The sequence below is a fragment of the Xenopus laevis genome, chromosome 4S, assembly GCF_017654675.1.
Source record: "Xenopus laevis strain J_2021 chromosome 4S, Xenopus_laevis_v10.1, whole genome shotgun sequence".
Lineage (NCBI taxonomy): Eukaryota > Metazoa > Chordata > Amphibia > Anura > Pipidae > Xenopus > Xenopus laevis.
The window spans coordinates 80,528,512-80,546,453 of NC_054378.1; the positions used below are offsets into that span (position 1 = coordinate 80,528,512).

A 17,942-nucleotide genomic window follows, 5' to 3' on the forward strand; every position below is an offset into this window, starting at 1 on the left:
TTTTTTTACTCTGGGACTGCAACCATGGCAACAAACCAGCATTATGCTTGGACAGGCCATCTGTTATAAGGCTAATTAGAGCAAATGCTGATGTGGCTTTCTATGGATGGGATACTACACCAAAGAGTAATTTTTTTCTAACTCCGGCAATTTAATAAACAATGGTTTTGCTTCCCCTTGGATACAAGGCACTTTCTTCTTCCATTGCCTGCTTAGTATTTGCAGTATTATTTTTACATAGTGCCATTGTACCCCGCAGCACTTTACAGAGTAATGGAATACAAATAGGGCATTTCTCAGACCTAGAAACACAGCATTGCCGACACTCTGATATTCAGTGGAATGGACAGCAGACAAACTATGGGGGTGCCTACCCTACAGTAGTGAATTCACAGATCCACACACACAATGTTATTTGCAGTCAGGGACGTGGCCACTCGTTTATTAATATACCAACAGCAAGATCAACGTTTCAGGGGGTTTAGCCTCCCTTCATCAGGAGGTGCCCACCCTTCCAGCTGCAGTTGGAGGTGCAATAGTTAAATGGTCACTATCCATAGATGGGGCCCCTCTTCTCTATTTCTGGCCCTCACTGAACTTTCTGTCTAGACAAACTGCATTGTAAGGACAAGAGGAACCAGAACTGAAAACTGTAACTATTTGCAAGGTCAGTTATCTATTACAGGAAATGACAATAAAATGAGAAAATAGTGCAAATATGTTTGGGGCAGAACAAGCAGGAGAGGACTAACCCCACATTACGGCTTGAGTCTCACCCTATCACTAGGCGCCACATATCTTTAATTCAATCCACCCAATGCAACTAAGTAGCAGCTGTGTCAAATTCTTTTGTCATTAGTGTAAGTAGCACCATTGCTGGTGATTCATTGTGTGGATGGATATTGCTAGTAGGTATGGATAATGCTCTCCTGGGTCTGTGAGCTTCTGTGCAGACATGTGTGCCCTGGGCTGTGCAACAAGAATAGTCAATGAGTGCCCTATAGACAACACAGCCAATATCTACACACAGCACTTATTAGCACCTATTTATAAATAGTCAACAGGAATAGCCCTCTGGACACTACAGAAATTTTTTAGGGAGGGATTTATAAAGTCGACCAAAAGTAATAGGTGATATCTCTGTTGGCACCAGAAAGTGAGCGATAAAAGATGAAATCGCATCAGACTGTGCACCTGTGCAGGATCAATCGCTGCGACTCACCATCCCATTTAAGGGGATTTATAGGGCTCTTAGGGAGAAAAGCAAAGACGCAAGAGAAGAGCACTTACCTGCAACACGCAGACTTGCTGTGACGTATTCCTTGGGTCTCCATGAGTTGTTGTTGCCTACTCATCCCAATTGTTATGCTCTGCTGGTAGCTGTCCTGGCCCAGTGAAGACCAGATGTATCGCACTGTCTGGCACATGGCGAAAACCAGAGAGCGCTCTTGGACAAGTGTGTAATGTCAGCTGTGTCCCCCCCCCATATGTGCCCGGGATTGTGTGCACCACCAGGATCTAGGGGCACCTGCTATGTAAATCCGGCCCTGCATCCATTGGCAGCCTTTATCCTCCAGTAGAAACTCCCCCCCCTAGAGTTGCCAGGTCTAATTTCTGAAACCAGTCAAAGTCAGCTACAAAACCAGCCATAAACTAGCCAAGAGGCACTTCAAAAGTAGCCTAAAAACAGCACAATATGTGCAATGAAAGAAAAGTCTAAAAACAAACAAATATATGTAAAAATACACCTTTTTCAAATTGTCACTGTTTCACAAATTTTTCCATGAAGCAAAATGGGACAGGTTCACTCTTCACCAGGGTTGCCACCTTTTCTGGAAAAAAAATAACGGCCTTCCTATATATTTAACTTTTTTCCCAATTAATAACATTGGGATTCACCATCATTTTTACCGGCCAGGTGGCAACCCTATACAAGGTTTCCAAAGCACAAACCAACCAAAGGCCCAAAAAATATCCCAAATCTGTACCTTGGTTAGTTTGCACTTTCAAATCCCTCCTGGGCTTTAAATTAGTAGTCCAATTTGGCTGGAAAACCACCAACTTGGCAACCGTGTCCACCCCCCCACACATTTCATCTCAGTAAATCTCTAAACGAGGCTGCCTTCATTTCCAGACACACACTATTAAAATGGTTTCACATCCCCCAACTCCGCGGGAAGGACCACTGTAAGGAGGAGGGGGGCAGTGGAAGACAGAGGTAATACCTTTGCCAAGGTCACCCACTTTGCAGGTGCGTGCGTTTGTGGGAAGGTCAGAAATACCTGGGCCTAGGGTGGCATGATTTTAGGGGTGGCCTGCTGCCCAGCCTCATTTTTTTGGAAGTGGGGACACGTAGGAGATTTGACAGGAAATCTTCAGCACACAAGTCCCCAGTGCTCCAACATAAACCAGCACATGTGCTCACTAGCAGTGGGGCCGCCGGGACCTTTTTTGGCTTTGGGCACCCAAATTATAAATGCGGGGCCTGCCACTTTGGTTAGCTGTGTGCTGGGCAATGTCAGGTTAATGCAAGTGTTTGCCAGATATCTGCTGAGGAGGCCATCAGGACAGGCCCACACATGGGAAGAGAAACTGCTGCCTTGGCTTGAGGGGCAGCTTAATTCTGACAGCAGCAGCTCTGGTATTGTAACGGCTACACTAGGTTGTTCTCAGTCACAGAGAGACACTTAGGCTGAAGGCACACACAGATATTAGTCGTCTGATATAAATCTGCTCTACCACAAGCAACTAATCTAAAATTGCTTTCCCACAGGCAATAATGTACATTGCTGTAACATTGCCTCATGTGGAAACTTTGGGCTACATTGCAAAACAAAAGTAATGCATGTGTTTTCCCAGCAGCAATTTACAGTGTTGCTTGTGGGAAAGAATTATCATGAGTAAATTCACCTGCAGTAGAGCAGATTTATTACAGGCAACTAAACTCCATATGTGCCATATTCTTGTTCATCATTGAGCCAACTTTTAGTATGATGTAGAGGATGATATTCTCAGCCAATCTGCAATTGATTTACATTTTTTATTATTTGTAGTACTGGTGCTGCATTTATCCAGCTGTGCTAATGCAGAATATGCTCTGGGATACTATTAAGGAATTTTAAAGGGTTTTTTACCTAGTTATTCAGCAGCTCTCCAGCTTACAACCTCAGCAATCTGGTTGCTAGGGTCCAAATTACTCACACAACCATCCATTGATTTGACCAAGACTGGAATATAAAATAAGAGAGGCCCTGTGTCATGTTACAAATGCACCATTTGCTTCATGTTTTGCTTTTCTTCATTTGTTTCCCTTCTTCCCTGGGCTCTGTCTGTTGGTTTATTCCACTTGTCCAATAGTATTTGCTCCATTTTCATCTACCTGTATATTGCTGGAGTGGATCTCATTATGATCTTTTGACCTATCGTAGATGTTCACTGTTGCCTAGATCTTCACAGTTTGAAATGAACTTCTAAACGATCTTCAAGGTGCCATTCTCATTCAACTGTCTGCCAACATTAGTTCTTTTTTTTTTTTTGCAAAGCTACAAGACCAACTTTTGTGTGTTAAGTGCCCTGTAAGGGTAACGGCATTCGTCTTCTGTAAAAAAAAAAACAATCTCTGCAATAAATCTAATTACGAGGCAACTTAGAGATTTTGAATGCCGATGGATGGAGGAGATTAGTTGCCCACAGAAGGAGATTTAGCTCAGGGCAACTAATCTCATCTGTGATTGCCCTTAAGGTGGCCATACACAAAGATCTGCTCGTTTTAATCTCTCCCCGTTATGCCCACCTTGAGGTGATCCAATCATGGGCCCTAGAGCCCAACAATTAAATCATAATGAAAGGAATACAGGCAGGCGGATCACAGGACCAGATCAACAAATAGATGCAGTCCATGATCCGACGGGATTTTTAGCCCTGTCCGATTGATATCTGGTGGACTTTTGGAGGGCCCCATACAATAACCCGCCGACTCGATCTGTCAGCAGCTTTTATCAGCCTGTGTATGGCCACCTTAAGTGTCAGTGAAAATCACCTGCAGTAACATATGAATTGTATAACTGCCAGAAAATCAAGGAGAAGGCAATTGTGAAATTCATATGTTTTACGATTCACAAGGACACAAATGCGGAGGTATTTTCTGGAGACCTGTCACTCACACCTGGCCGGTATTTTACTGGCCTGTCTGGTAAAAATGATGATTGATGCCAATGTTATTAGTAGGAAAAAATGGCAAGAATATAGGAAGGCCGGTATTTTTTCCCAGAAAAGGTGGCAACCCTACTCACAGGTAGTGCAGATTGCCCGCGGGAGATAATTCTATTCTTATAGACTGATATTATAATACAATTTGTCTTCATTTTGCACATTTTTAAAAAAAATATTTAACTTTTTTTAGTTGCTCTTCTGTTTGAAATTTGAGGCTAAATGGTCATTACAGTCCTATTTAAACTAGGAAATAGGCAGTGGTTTGACTGGGAGGCTAGGAAACGAACAGAAGTCTGTCTAATAAGATAAATAATTAAGAGTAACAGTAACAAAGATAATTGTAGCCTCAGGGTTCAATCATGTTTTGGTTACAGATTAGTGACCCCATGATCATTTTAAATCTGAAATTGTAGAGGCAGATTTTAGAATGCAAATAAATGAATAACCAAAAACAGTGATTAAAAAAAGAAGTTAAAAAGCTCTCATCATGCTTACACTACACGGTTTCTAGTATCCATGATGAGAAAACATATATTGTAACTACCTTTTAGTTTCTCAAGAAGGATAGTAATATATTGAAGCATTTTGCTGTAAGGTTTCTCAGCATTATTACATGCTCTTCTACATTATTCAGATGCTTCCCATAATCTTTGTAATATGATCAAAGCGTCAGTTTCAGTGTTAAGAAATAGAAAAATAAAGTTGGGCAACTTGGCCATTTTCCGCTAACTGGACCAACCATTGCTCTGTATATGAAACACTCATACCACTGAGTAATCCTGTCTGTTTACATTCAATATGATAGGAAGTCACAAGTGTTGCGAATACTTCCTGTCATCTGACCTCTTTTATCATCACCCAAACTTAAAGGGATCCTGTCATCGGAAAAAATGTTTTTTTCAAAACACATCAGTTAATAGTGCTGCTCCAGCAGAATTCTGCACTGAAATCCATTTCTCAAAAACGCAAACAGATTTTTTTTATATTCAATTTTGAAATCTGACATGGGGCTAGACATTTTGTCAATTTCCCAGCTTCCCCTGGTCATGTGACTTGTGCCTGCACTTTAGGAGAGAAATGCTTTCTGGCAGGCTGCTGTTTTTCCTTCTCAATGTAACTGAATGTGTCTCAGTGAGACATGGGTTTTTACTATTGAGTGTTGTTCTTAGATCTACCAGGCAGCTGTTATCTTGTGTTAGGGAGCTGTTATCTGGTTACCTTCCCATTGTTCTTCTGTTTGGCTGCTGGGAGGAAAAGGGAGGGGGATGATATCACTCCAACTTGCAGTACAGCAGTAAAGAGTGATTGAAGTTTATCAGAGCACAATTTACATGACTTGGGGCAGCTGGGAAACTGACAATATGTCTAGCCCCATGTTAGATTTCAAAATTGAATATAAAAAAATCTGTTTGCTCTTTTGAGAAATGGATTTCAGTGCAGAATTCTGCTGGAGCAGCACTATTAACTGATTCATTTTGAAAAAAAAACATGTTTACCCATGACAGTATCCCTTTAAAGACATGCTTTTCAAAGACCAGTTGCCATAGTTGGCTGTATCTTCCAATGTTGATGCTTTTGCCCTAACATACATTAAAAACATAGCGTATGCTACAGTTTAAGGTGCCTTTGCCCAGCAGCTAGTTTAAAGGAACAGTAATGAAAGTGTTTTAAAGTAATAAAAATATAATGCAGTGTTGCCTTGTTGTGGTAAAACTGATCTGTTGGCTTCAAAACACTACTATTGTTTAAATAAACATGCTGCTGTGTAGCAATGGCAGAAACTGAAAAAAAGTCTATATGGCACATGTTATATAGCGGATAACAGATAAGATTATGTTCTACAGAGTTTATCTGCTGTGTAACCTGAGCCTTTTCTCCTTGGAATAGCTGCCCCCATTGCTACACAGCAGCTTATTTATATAAACAATAGTAGTGTTTCTGAAGCAAACACAGCAGTTTTACCAGTGCAGGGCAACACTGCATTATATTTTCATTACTTTAAAACACTTTTATTTTTTTATATTACTGTTCCTTTAAGGAACCCTGCTTACTCTGCAAGTCTTCTTCTAGTACTAGAGCCAGGCAGTCAACCCCTTTACAGTTTTTTTTTTTTTTAGCAAAGCAACAGACAGACTCCAGAATAGTTTTCTTTTTCTTTTACCAAAAACACAGAAAGCCACATAAATGTTTATACAATCTACAAACCAGAAGCACTTTGTGCCTTATATTCCTACTGACCAGAAAATACTCCACAGTATAAAAAAAACGTACTCTTTATATCCATCGAAGGGGAACAGAAAACTAGAAGCACGGTCACAATAAGACAAGCGAAAAGTATGTGATCATAATTTTCAAATAAAAAACCAGGAACACATAGAAATCAAATAGGCAGGCAACAAGCAAGGCATGGAAAAGGGGGGGGGGAAAGGAGATTGAACCTCAAAAAAGTGAGGGGAGGGAGAGAGGACAAGTCACAGTGCTTATACTGAACACGCCTAGCAGGTGGGGAGCTTCACAGTGGGTAGAGAGCTGGAGAGAGGAGCAGGGGGGGGACGAAGTGTACTATTATTCCCCTCTTTTCCCTGGCTTTGATTTATCCCTCTTCCAGACATGTTTTCCTTGTTGCACAAACTCACACCACATCTTAATACAAGAACAACAAAGTTGTCACATTACAGCTACCGAGCTTAAGTTAGGTCTCTGTCTGAGGCAGGGAGGGAGCCCCTGTTAATCAGGTCTCTAGAAATATTGGCAGTATCACTGAGAAAACGTTACCTCCCTTCAGGTGGATTTAAGGAAAAGCACAAGGTCATGTTCAGATGACACTCATTAATTAATACTGTTCATTCAAGAACTAAAGGAAGAGTTCAGTGTCAGAATGGTGAATTCACCGTGTTTACCCCTTAACTGAATTTGGTTTTAAAGGGGAACTATCGCAAAAATTAAAATTTAATATAAGTTTCTGAAATAATCAAGTTTATCTTCACTATTGCTCTCTCTGCATCCGTTTCTCTTCATTCTGTCGTCATGCAGCAGTTGGGAGTCAGATGAATGATCCAATAAATCTTATAGGGAGGCTCCCTTTCCTAGCAGATGAATTAGAGCTCACTCAAATAACTGATTCCAGTACAAACAAAATCTAACAAAATAACTGCCTTTTGCACAAAATCTGCATGTAGAGAGACAGAATTTCTGGTGATTTTAATAGAGTGAGCTCTAATACATATTTTAGGCAAAAGGAGCCCCCCTATAAGATATATTGGATCATTCATCTGACACCAACACCTGAATGAAGACAGAATGAGGAGAAACAGATGCGGCGAGAAGAATAGTGAGGATAAACTTGAATATTTCAGAAACAGTACAGTATTTTTAATTGTATTTAGAAAGTTTCTTATTTCAGTATGCTAAAGCTAATATTACATTTTAATTCTCAATAGAATTAAAGTCGCTAACATGCCAATCATTAACAGCTAGGATATTTAGCAAACAATCCAGCATTCCCACACTGGGAAAGTGAGATGCAAAGCCATTGCTGACTGAGCTACTATTTATGCTAGAATTTATGACACACTGCAAAACCAAAGGAAAGATCACAGCTTAAGTTGTGTAACTCTTGATGTTTGCAATATGCAGTGTGTTCACAGTAAGGCCAAGATTATCCATTGAAGGAGTAAGGATAATTAATGAATTGCCCTTTTGCACAAAGATATTATCACCAGTCTAAATGTGTCTTAATTTTTTTCCCATTTAGATTACTATCATTAAGGAAACCAAATTAGAAAGGAATAGTGTTCCCTGTATATGTGAATATAGGCCCGATGAGAGAAACTGGTGCCATCTCCCTAAACTCAGCGGTTGAGTCCCTTTTTATAAAGACGATTATCTCCATCAGAACAATAGGTACACAGCATGCGCACAGATAAGAGAAGCCAAGCAGAACAGCAATCCACAGACACAGCTACAGCGAGACAAAACAGCACAGGTCACAAACCTCAGAAATGCTCTTAGCCACTCTCACTCTTTCAACCCATTCACAAAAAATGAAGGGAGAAGAGTGACAAGTGCTAGAATCTTCTAGAGGTAAATTGTCACCCAAAGGAGGTCTAGATTAAAGATTGTCCTTGCACTTACTGGAAAAACAAACGGGTGAGAAGTGGGGCAACTTTCATGATATTACTGAGCCTGTCTCATGGAGCAGGTGATAAATATTTAACCTAGCTGGGCTCTTATATAGCTGTAGGCAATGTCTTATGTACCATGATGCCCCGTGTCCAATGACTGCATTGCGCATCTTTTACAGTGCGGGGGAGAAAAGGAAAGAAAGAGGTTAAAGACTGGTTCCCTGTTGTGAGCCCTTGTGGAAGGAGTTGCTGGCATATGTGGTATAACCCAAAAGGCAACAATGAGACTGAACATAAGTTATGAGCCAGTACATAGATGAGTTGACTGCACCACAATACGCAGTATTTTCATATCCTCAGGCAGTAAGAGAGAGAGAAGGCTGCATTTAACCACTGCAGTATGGTGGGAGTGTAACCCATAGCTAAATACTAAGCAGCAAAGTGGTCAGCAGACAGCACAACTTCCCAGTGCAAATCATTGAGGCTAGTATAGTAGAGTGCTCAGCTCTTACAAAGAGCAGAATTCAGGCCCTTAGCAGGACTGGCTTCTGTCAGATGCTGAAATGGCTGACTGCCACCAAGACAATTATTAAGGATATGAACATATGCAGTAAGAAAGACTACAGATGTCTAAGAAGTTTGGAAAGATTAAAAACAAAACTAACTTTGGTTTAAAACAATGAAGTTGTGAACATGAATGAAAGGAAAATATCCCTTGCAACTTTGTCACTCCCCCAGCCTCATATTTGTAGGGCCCCTCCCTGCACTGCTGGGAGGGTGGGAAAACAAAATATTCATGGTGATTTGTAAATGCATAAAAAAAAGAAAAGAAAAAATGGGTCAGTAGAAGACAAACATCAAATAACTGCTGTGAAAAATAAAACACTACCAGCAAAGCTGGTGTTTTGTGGCACCACAGCATCATTTCAAATATGAATTCAAGTCCATTTAAAATCAGGCAAGAAATGAAACAGAAGACTTGCGGGATGATATGTATGAACAACCCTCAGTGTCCCGACAGTTCATTCCATTCTAGTAGCTTCTGGCAAGGGTCTGTCTGCAGCTTCTCTTGTTACTTCTAACCATGGATTTCAAGAATCATTTAAAATGTAATACGCAGGCGTGCAACAAGCCTAATGACAATGGGAGTGTGTGGAAGGGCAGAGAGAAGCCAGAGTGGAGAAAATAACAGCCTGAGATGGTTGAGGCTGTATTATTATGGACTTTTTTTTTCATGTGTTCGCTTCATCATCAGTATCATCGATCAGGATCTTTGCATCTTTCATCTTACTCCTAAGAGATAAATAAGAAATACAAATTACATATCCGACAGTGTGAAATGGAAAATAAAATGAATAAAAGGTCTTATTATGCATCAAGGGGAAAAGTACCCAAGGAAATTTAACACAGAAAATTTTGCATGAATTAGTATGTCCAAGGCAAATAAAGCTAAAACTGGGTAAGAAAGTGATAGAAGACAATATATTAATTACAGAAGAACTAGAGGAGTTAGCAGTATTTATTTGGAAGCCCACAGTTGCCATTTTCATTGGTCTTCTCTTGGTTCCAGTTTGGCAGAAGAGGAAGAAAACATAGTGAGCCTTTACACAAACTCCCTGGCCTGGTGCAGCTTTCTGCTAACAGGATCACTGGTCTGCATAATATTCACTGGTGAGTGCCTAACATTTTAACAACCCCCCCCGTGATTATATCCCTAGTTCTTCTTAAATAACGTAGTTGAAAGAGAGCTCACATGCACACCTGGCAATGTTTCACCATATAATCCCACTACAAGAAAGGTAGGAACACACTCACTTCTGGTGCTTAAACAACTTTACTCCACTTGTGAAGTGAAGTCACCTTTTCAGGGGGATAACTTCCCTTTGTCAACAGTTGTTGTGCCAGTTTTTGGCTTACAATGTATTTTTTGTATGAGCAACAAAATAAATTAGGGTAATTCTTAATCCTTCACTATAATTTTTGATAGTCAATACTCTTGCGTTGCCATTACTGTTGCCAATGGCACTTACTGGGATGACAGCCGTGGCCTACGAAGGGACACGCTTAGGCTACGTTTCCATATTCTGCTCTTAACTCGATTCTTTACTCCGTCCTCTTGATCCATCATCTGCTCAAGCAGGGTCTGGTCATCTGCATTCAGTGGTGCAACAGAGATGTCTCGCACAGCACGGAATTCACCACAGTTATTCAAATGCTCGTTCTCAAGACGGAAGAAGTTCCACACAAAGCGGCTACAAATAATCCAGAAATACAAAATAAAGTCAAAAACTGCCAAAAGAGCATTATAAACACAGAATAGTTCCATGCAGAAGACTGAGGAATAATGTCCTCCTTCAAAATTTATATGCCATAGATTTAATGTTAATAATTTCCAAAACCTTTTAAGTTGTGGCACAAAAAGTGCTCTTTTTTGGTGCTGCTTGTAGATAAAGAAAATCCCATCCTGTCTTGATTCTTTTTTTTTTTTACGATGAAATATTTTTAATTCACTTTTTTCCCCACACTCAAATACCCTTATCAATCTCTGTTTTAGCATGCCTGGTAGTTTTTTGCATGCTTTACAGGCCTGAAGAAAGATTCAGCTATCCAAGCTTAACTTGAATGCCTTAATTTTTGTTTTTTCTTACCAACTACAACACAAACACTATCAAACCATAAAGGTTTTGCTTAGCAATGTCTTTCCTTGCTTACAAGGGAAATATACTGACATGTATATTTATTAAGCATCATTTTATAGACAACCCATATTCATTGTGAAGAGCCTTTTTCAGTTAATAAGTTGTCGAGACTACCTTAAACTGCCAGCGTTTGCGTGTCTAAAATTTGGTGTTTTTGTTACACCCTTATAGAGTAGTATTTGCAACAGAATCTCAAAGAAAGACCATGTTATGATCACTATTCTCTAAATGCTCACCCACACAAATGCTAGAGATGAGTTTGTTATTATTAGTTATTACAAGATCCAAAATGGAATTAAAGAGAACAATTTCTAGTAGTAGATAATTCCTAGTACCGTATATACTCGTGTATAAGCCGAGTTTTTCAGCACCCAAAATGTGCTGAAAAATCCTACCTCGGCTTATACTCGGGTCAATAAAAAAAAACTCTGGTACATGAAACAGGTATATTAAGACAGCTGCCTTACCGGTAAATTTGCAGAGAACTTTGAAGGAACTTTGAATCTGTATCCCACATGATCTGTAGCTGTGCTACTGACTGGAGTCCCGTGCCCCTGCACCCCGAATGGGGCCCGCAACCCATCCATTGGGCCCGATCCTTAGGAGCCAATGGGGAACACCCCCCTCCCAGCCAGAAACAATGGCGTTGATTTCCGGCGCAGGAGGAGCAGCAGTGCGGAACTTTAAACAAGAAGTGTGTGGAGCGCTGCCGGCTGAAGTCGCGGTGGTGCGCACGCTGACATCATCATGCGACATCAGCGACATAACAACTCTGGGCCCGGACCTCCCTGCGAAAAATCTTGAAGGGGCACAGCGCCGGCTGCAGTAAGTAGTATCCCCGACTCTCCCCTCCTGCGCACCAGTAACTCAGGGCCGCCCCTGACTAAAAATCTTGAAGGGGCCAGGCGCTTGCTGCAGACAGCAGTATCCCCGGCTCTCCCCTTCCGCCTGCCAGCATCTCCGGGTCGCCCCTACCCCAGCGAATTGATTAATCTTTGAATGGGCCCAGCAGCAGAGAGCAGCTTCCCCTTACACCCGATAAAAACTCTGGGCAACCCGGCACCACCGGCGAAAAATCTTTGAAGGCACTTGGCACCTACTACAGGGAGCAGCTTCCTCTCCCCTCCCGTTAGAGCAAATTTACCGGTAAGGCAGCTGTCTTCTTAATATATCTCTTTCAGTATATTTTGTCTCAGCTGAAAAATGTCTGTATGGTAATATAAATCCACTGGGGGGGACAAATTTTCAGTGATTTAGTTTTGCGCTGTAGTGATTGCAGCACAATGTATATTATACATGGCAACTTTCTGTTAATAAAAGGAATGAAATGTAGTTTAATTTTGCCAAAAATTACTGGCTATACCTGCTTGTCCAACGGTCTTAGTTGTGTCTAGGCTTATACTCGAGTCAATAAGTTTTTCAGGTTTTCGTAAGTAAAATTAGGTACCTCGGCTTATACGCGGGTCGGCTTATACACGAGTATATACGGTAGGTTCAGAAATAAAAGTTGTCATTCAGCATATTTACAAACCTGTTACATTTTTCTGACTTGGCAACCCCATTATTCTAGTCAAAGGCTGGATAATGGAAGTCACCCATAATAACAACTTGACCTAGTTGTAAAGCCTTTTCCATTTAAAATAGTTGTTGGGAGTCATTCTCCTCACGTATACAGTTAGCCCAACTGAAATCTCAACCAACAGGGATTCCACCCCTATCCCTGGTAATTTAATTGGTGCAAAGTTGTAATTCTGGCTTTACATAAAGACACCCTCCAATTTCCATTGCCGGTAACAAGTAAGATTTAGCACATTTAGTAGGTCACAAAAAAAAGTCCTGGAGCCAAAAGGAATTCTGACAACCGTTTCAGAGCAACAATAGCAAACTCTACAGCTGAATCACAGACTTGCAAGAGAGAAAAGTTGGTTTGTGTGCTCTCACCGGAAGACCTCAAGAGGTGCAAGTACAGTGGAAATGACATCTCCTGCATCTGTGAACAGGTTTAGGGATGTGACGGAGATCTGAATAGTCCAAGCAAATCGGAGGATAACATCTTGGATAATTGCACAATAATAATAAGCCTAACAGAAAAGAAGATCAGAATCTGAATTTTGACAACTGGACATACAGCACGTGTGTGTTTTTGTGTGTGTTACAACAACAACAGATTGTTAGTACAGGTATGGGACCTGTTTCCAGAATGCTCTGGACCTGGGGTTTTCCAGATAACGGATATTTACGTAATTTGGATCCTCATACCGTAAGTCTACTTGAAAATCATATAAGCATTAAATATGGGAAAAGGCATTTATGTAATTCGGAGCTTTCTGGATAGCACGTTTCCGAATAACGGATCCCATACCTGTACTAACATCCTTATACCTAGCATATGGTTTACTCTATCAAATGTATATATTTACAACTGCCTATTTGTAACTGTATTTTACAACACTGTTCAACAATATGTAATGGTATGACAAAGGTACCCGTTCCACACCATTTTATGAAAGCAGGTCACACAACCTCATAATAAAGGTCACGGATTCTGTTCCACCTTTGAGGGAATCAATTTAAAAAAAATAGAGAGGCCTTTTGTATTCACACACTTCAAAGTCCAAAGGTTTTAAATTGTGACTATGTCACGACTAGCATTTCAAATTCATTCAATTGCTGTGCTAATTTGCTAGTTTAGACAAGGAGTAACCAAGATTTGACAGACAAGGCTATTTTATGACTTGGGGTTTATTAATTGTGTGTAAGAATGGGATACATATCCGGAAACATTTTGTAATGCCTTGCAGAACATAAGAACTGTATTATTGCATTCAAGTGCTGGTGTAAATACACACACACATATAAATATATATATACATTTGCACCTACCTTCTGTGGGTACACAATCTCTTCCCGGAGGAAGGTGTTCTCTCCTGCGTTGCGGTCAAAGAGCCCCCAGTCCATCTTTAAATCCCAGATAAGGGTGTAGCAGGAACTAATGAAATAGAAGATGATCCACAGGTAGAAAAATACCTGCGCATCACTGTGGTTTCGCTCTGGGAGAAAGAGAAAATGGTTAATAACGTTATTAACAGAAGCCCAGCAAATTGTATGGAGGACATTAAACAGGAGGAATAAAAATCGTAAGAGACCAAAGTAGGAGAGACTTCTAAAGGGCAAACTAAGGAAAAATCTGGTTGAAATGTGGTAGTACAATTAAGCAGATACTCAGCAGAGATATAAAGGGAAAATGTTAATGTTTAATTATACAGTAGAACCATCATTTTATGTTTCTCAGAGAAGCAGTAAAAAAAAAAAAAAAAAATGGAAGGATGTAACAATGTAACATCTGGGAAACATATTATCCATAATACTTTATATTAGTGGGACCACAGAAAAACACAGATAAATTCAGGAAAAAATAAAATGGTATGTAAAATCAAGGTTTCAATGTATATAAAGGAAAATAATAAATAAAATGATAAAGGTGATTCATATTTTGCAAAAGCCAAGTTATATTATCCACTAGCAGTTTCACTGCCAACTGTCTGTATTGAAAAGATAACGTTTTTTAATTCAAGTAGCCACACGAGGGCAGCAGAACATAAACCAGAGATAAGAAATAGCGGAGGAAACATATTTTGTCCCTGTGTTGAGTTTAACTTTTTATTTTTAGCACAAACTAGGGGAATCAAGCATTGACACTTATTAGAAGTACCAAGGGACATAGTAAGTCTCCATTTTAATTCCACTACAAATGAATATGAAATGAGAAACATATTGCATAAACACAAAATCTGTATATGACAGATCTGTCACATAAGACAGCATACACTTTCATATTAGAATCTGTAGTAGGTCAGGTACCAGCATGAAAGTAACAGTGCAAGACTGGGTTTCAGGATGGATGATAAGTAGAAGATTGTTGGTAGGGTGTAGGCTAACACCCCCTAAAAATATGTCCATTTTACAAAATTTGGAAGGTTATGGAACATTTGAACACATTTCTGGGGGTTTTAGGTCATTTTTTAATGTGTTATTACAATTTTGCAAATGAAGGTGAAGTGCCTTTAAAAATGTAAGCCTCAGTTATCCCAAGAGGCCTGCTTATCTTAAATAGTTACACATGTATCTTTGTTAATTGTAATAGTTACAAATGTATCTAAGTGAGGGTACTCAGTGTTCTGGGCTGTCTGCCAAGAGCCTATTATTAAAGTAAATTTCAAAAATGATTTATCTTTTTCTGGTGTCAGTGCAAGAGATCATAGAGAAGCTTGTGACATTTCAATAAGAATCCGGGACTGCGGGTGAGCCGTCATAATCGGGACTGTCCCATAGAAAACAGGACTTGTTGGGAGCTATGGCATATTTAAGTGTGAGTCTACTGAATTACACCATATCAAATATTCAATATAAATTCATTCAGTGTAAACTAACTTATCATCCCCCTCCTGTCTTTCCAATGTAGATTCTTCCCCCACTGCATTCTGAAAACTGGGATCCCTATGCCACACACACAAGATGTTGCTCCTGCTACTACTTCTGTGTATATGTTACAGGTACCAGATAAACAAGTTAATGTGTAAAATAAAAAATAAAAGCATGAAAAAATGAATAAAAGTCCATGTGCCAGCCCCCTAGTTACAAGGCTCTGAAAGGCAAAATCAGAAGGCGGTCTTTAGGCAATATATATATATTTACACATGCATCTATGCAGGTCTAGCCTGTGACTCCCCTACTAAAATACAAACCCAATTATCCAGCACAGATGCTAAGAATTATAGTTAATAAACATTACGAAAAAGACAACCTGAAGAAACGCATCTGTTTTATGTATCTAATTAGAGGGTTTTCGGTTTCCAAACAGATGCTGAGAATTCGATTTTGCAAGAAGCATCACTGGACTAATAATCCCACAAATTCTTTAATAAAGCTTGGTGACAAATGATATTACAACACATGTATAGGATCCCTAATCCAGAAACCTGCTACCTAGAAAGCTCTGAATTACAATAAGGTCATCTCACGTAGACTCCATTTTGAGCAAATACAGTAGAACCCCCATTTTACGTTTTTTAGGGGACCAGAAAACAACGATGTAAAATGAGGGAAAAATTTAAATCAGGGAAATGTATAATGCATATTATATAGGTGGGACCACAAAACAACAATGTAAAATGAGAGGAAACTTAAAATCAGGGGATGTAAAATGGGGGTTCTACTGTAATTGCATTTATTAAAATGATTTTCTTTGTCTCTATAATAATAATAATAATAATAATAATAAAACATAACCTTGTACTTAAACCGAATTAAGATTGGTGGCAAGACAATCCTATTGGATTCATTTAATGTTGAAATGATATCTAGGAGAATAAAAGTATGGTGATAAAAATTACAGAAAGATCACATTATTTGTAAAACCCCAGGTACAAAGCATTACAAATAATTAATCCCATACATGTATATATTTTAGATAAAAATATGGTTTCATCTAAAAAATGCTACTTTATCAAGTGGTGCGTGCCTATAGCTAAGTAACTGATTTATAGAGAAAGGTAGATAAAACTTAACTGTGCATGCTTCTGTAGGAAGATTGTGGTGAAGATGATTTGAAGCAGCACAAGATGGCACCCGCCAACACTGCTGTACTAAGACTGCATTTCACACGGCACTTTACATCACAACCCAACCAATTTACAACATTGTCCTGTCCCCTGACTAACGAGCCCATGCCCCAGCCAGTATTATTCCTGATAAAAGGTGGCAACACTATGGGGCAGATTTATTAAGGGTTGAATCGAAAATTTAAATTTTCGATTTTTTTAATGGTCAAAAATGTCAAATTCAACTAGGGAGTTATCCAAACTCGATTCGAGTTTTTTTTTACATTTTTTTTTTTTTTTTGAGATTTATCATACAATAAGAATTTGAATACAACTATTCGCCACCGAAAATTGCCCCAATTGGTGTATAAGTCAATGGGAGAGGTCCAGGGATAAATTTGGTGATGTTTGTATCGAATCAAGTTTGGTCGAATTCGATTCGAGTTTTTGTGTAGGTAAAATTCGTCCAAGTTTTACATATTCGATTTTAATAAATAGTCCAATATTCGAATTTCGAGTACAATCTAATTCATGTGAGTTAAAAAAAAACTCACATGAATTTGATATTCAACCCTTGATAAATGTGCCTCCTCATGTGCTTTTGCCCTGAAGTGAAGGCTTCAAGTAGATGCCATAAAAACTTTATTGTCTATTCTATTAACTCCATCAAAATTCATGAAGTTGTCAGGGCTGCCGTTATAAGCCCAATGCAGCTGCAAACCTGCTCACCAGTCAGGGGACAGAATAAAAAACTGAGGAAAGCCATCTCTTAATTTATTCAGGAAAGTTCTCAATACACAATTGGATGAGTCAGGAAATTATAAAACACACCATGACAATCTCCACATAGCAATGTCCCACTATCAGTAAATACAGCATATCAAGCGGATATTGTGCTGGAAACAAAACTGGCAATTAACTGGTGAAAAAACAACCATCATCCATCACATAGATTACATCAAATCACAATAAAAGCAAAGGGAAAAATACCCTTTCATATGAAAGCTCAGAAAAAACTGGCTGGCAAGGAGTATCGTTTTTCCATGTAGGTTTATTTCATTAAACGGATACATACTGTCATGGGAAAAAAAAAATTTTTCAAAATGAATCAGTTAATAGTGCTGCTCCAGCAGAATTCTGCGCTGAAATCAATTTCTCAAAAGAGCAAACAGATTTTTTTATATTCAATTTTGAAATCTGACATGGGGCTAGACATATTGTCAGTTTCCCAGCTGCCCCCAGTCATGTGACTTGTGCTCTGATAAACCTCAATCACTCTTTACTGCTGTACTGCAAGTTGGAGTGAT

The 17,942-nt window shown here is 39.4% G+C and overlaps 1 protein-coding gene across 1 annotated transcript in view; it reads right to left on the minus strand.

Annotated features, from left to right (window-relative positions):
* Positions 1-7,958: 7,958 nt before the first annotated feature.
* Positions 7,959-17,942, minus strand: part of xpr1.S (xenotropic and polytropic retrovirus receptor 1 S homeolog) — a 69,242-nt gene continuing 59,258 nt past the window's right edge. Inside the window, exons 12-15 of the mRNA XM_018260982.2 lie at positions 13,919-14,085; positions 12,977-13,116; positions 10,367-10,588; positions 7,959-9,629 (exon numbers count right to left, since the gene is read on the minus strand). Of these exons, the coding sequence (XP_018116471.1) occupies positions 9,569-9,629; positions 10,367-10,588; positions 12,977-13,116; positions 13,919-14,085 (590 nt within the window). The 3' untranslated portion in view covers positions 7,959-9,568. The remainder of the gene's footprint in view (positions 9,630-10,366; positions 10,589-12,976; positions 13,117-13,918; positions 14,086-17,942) is intronic.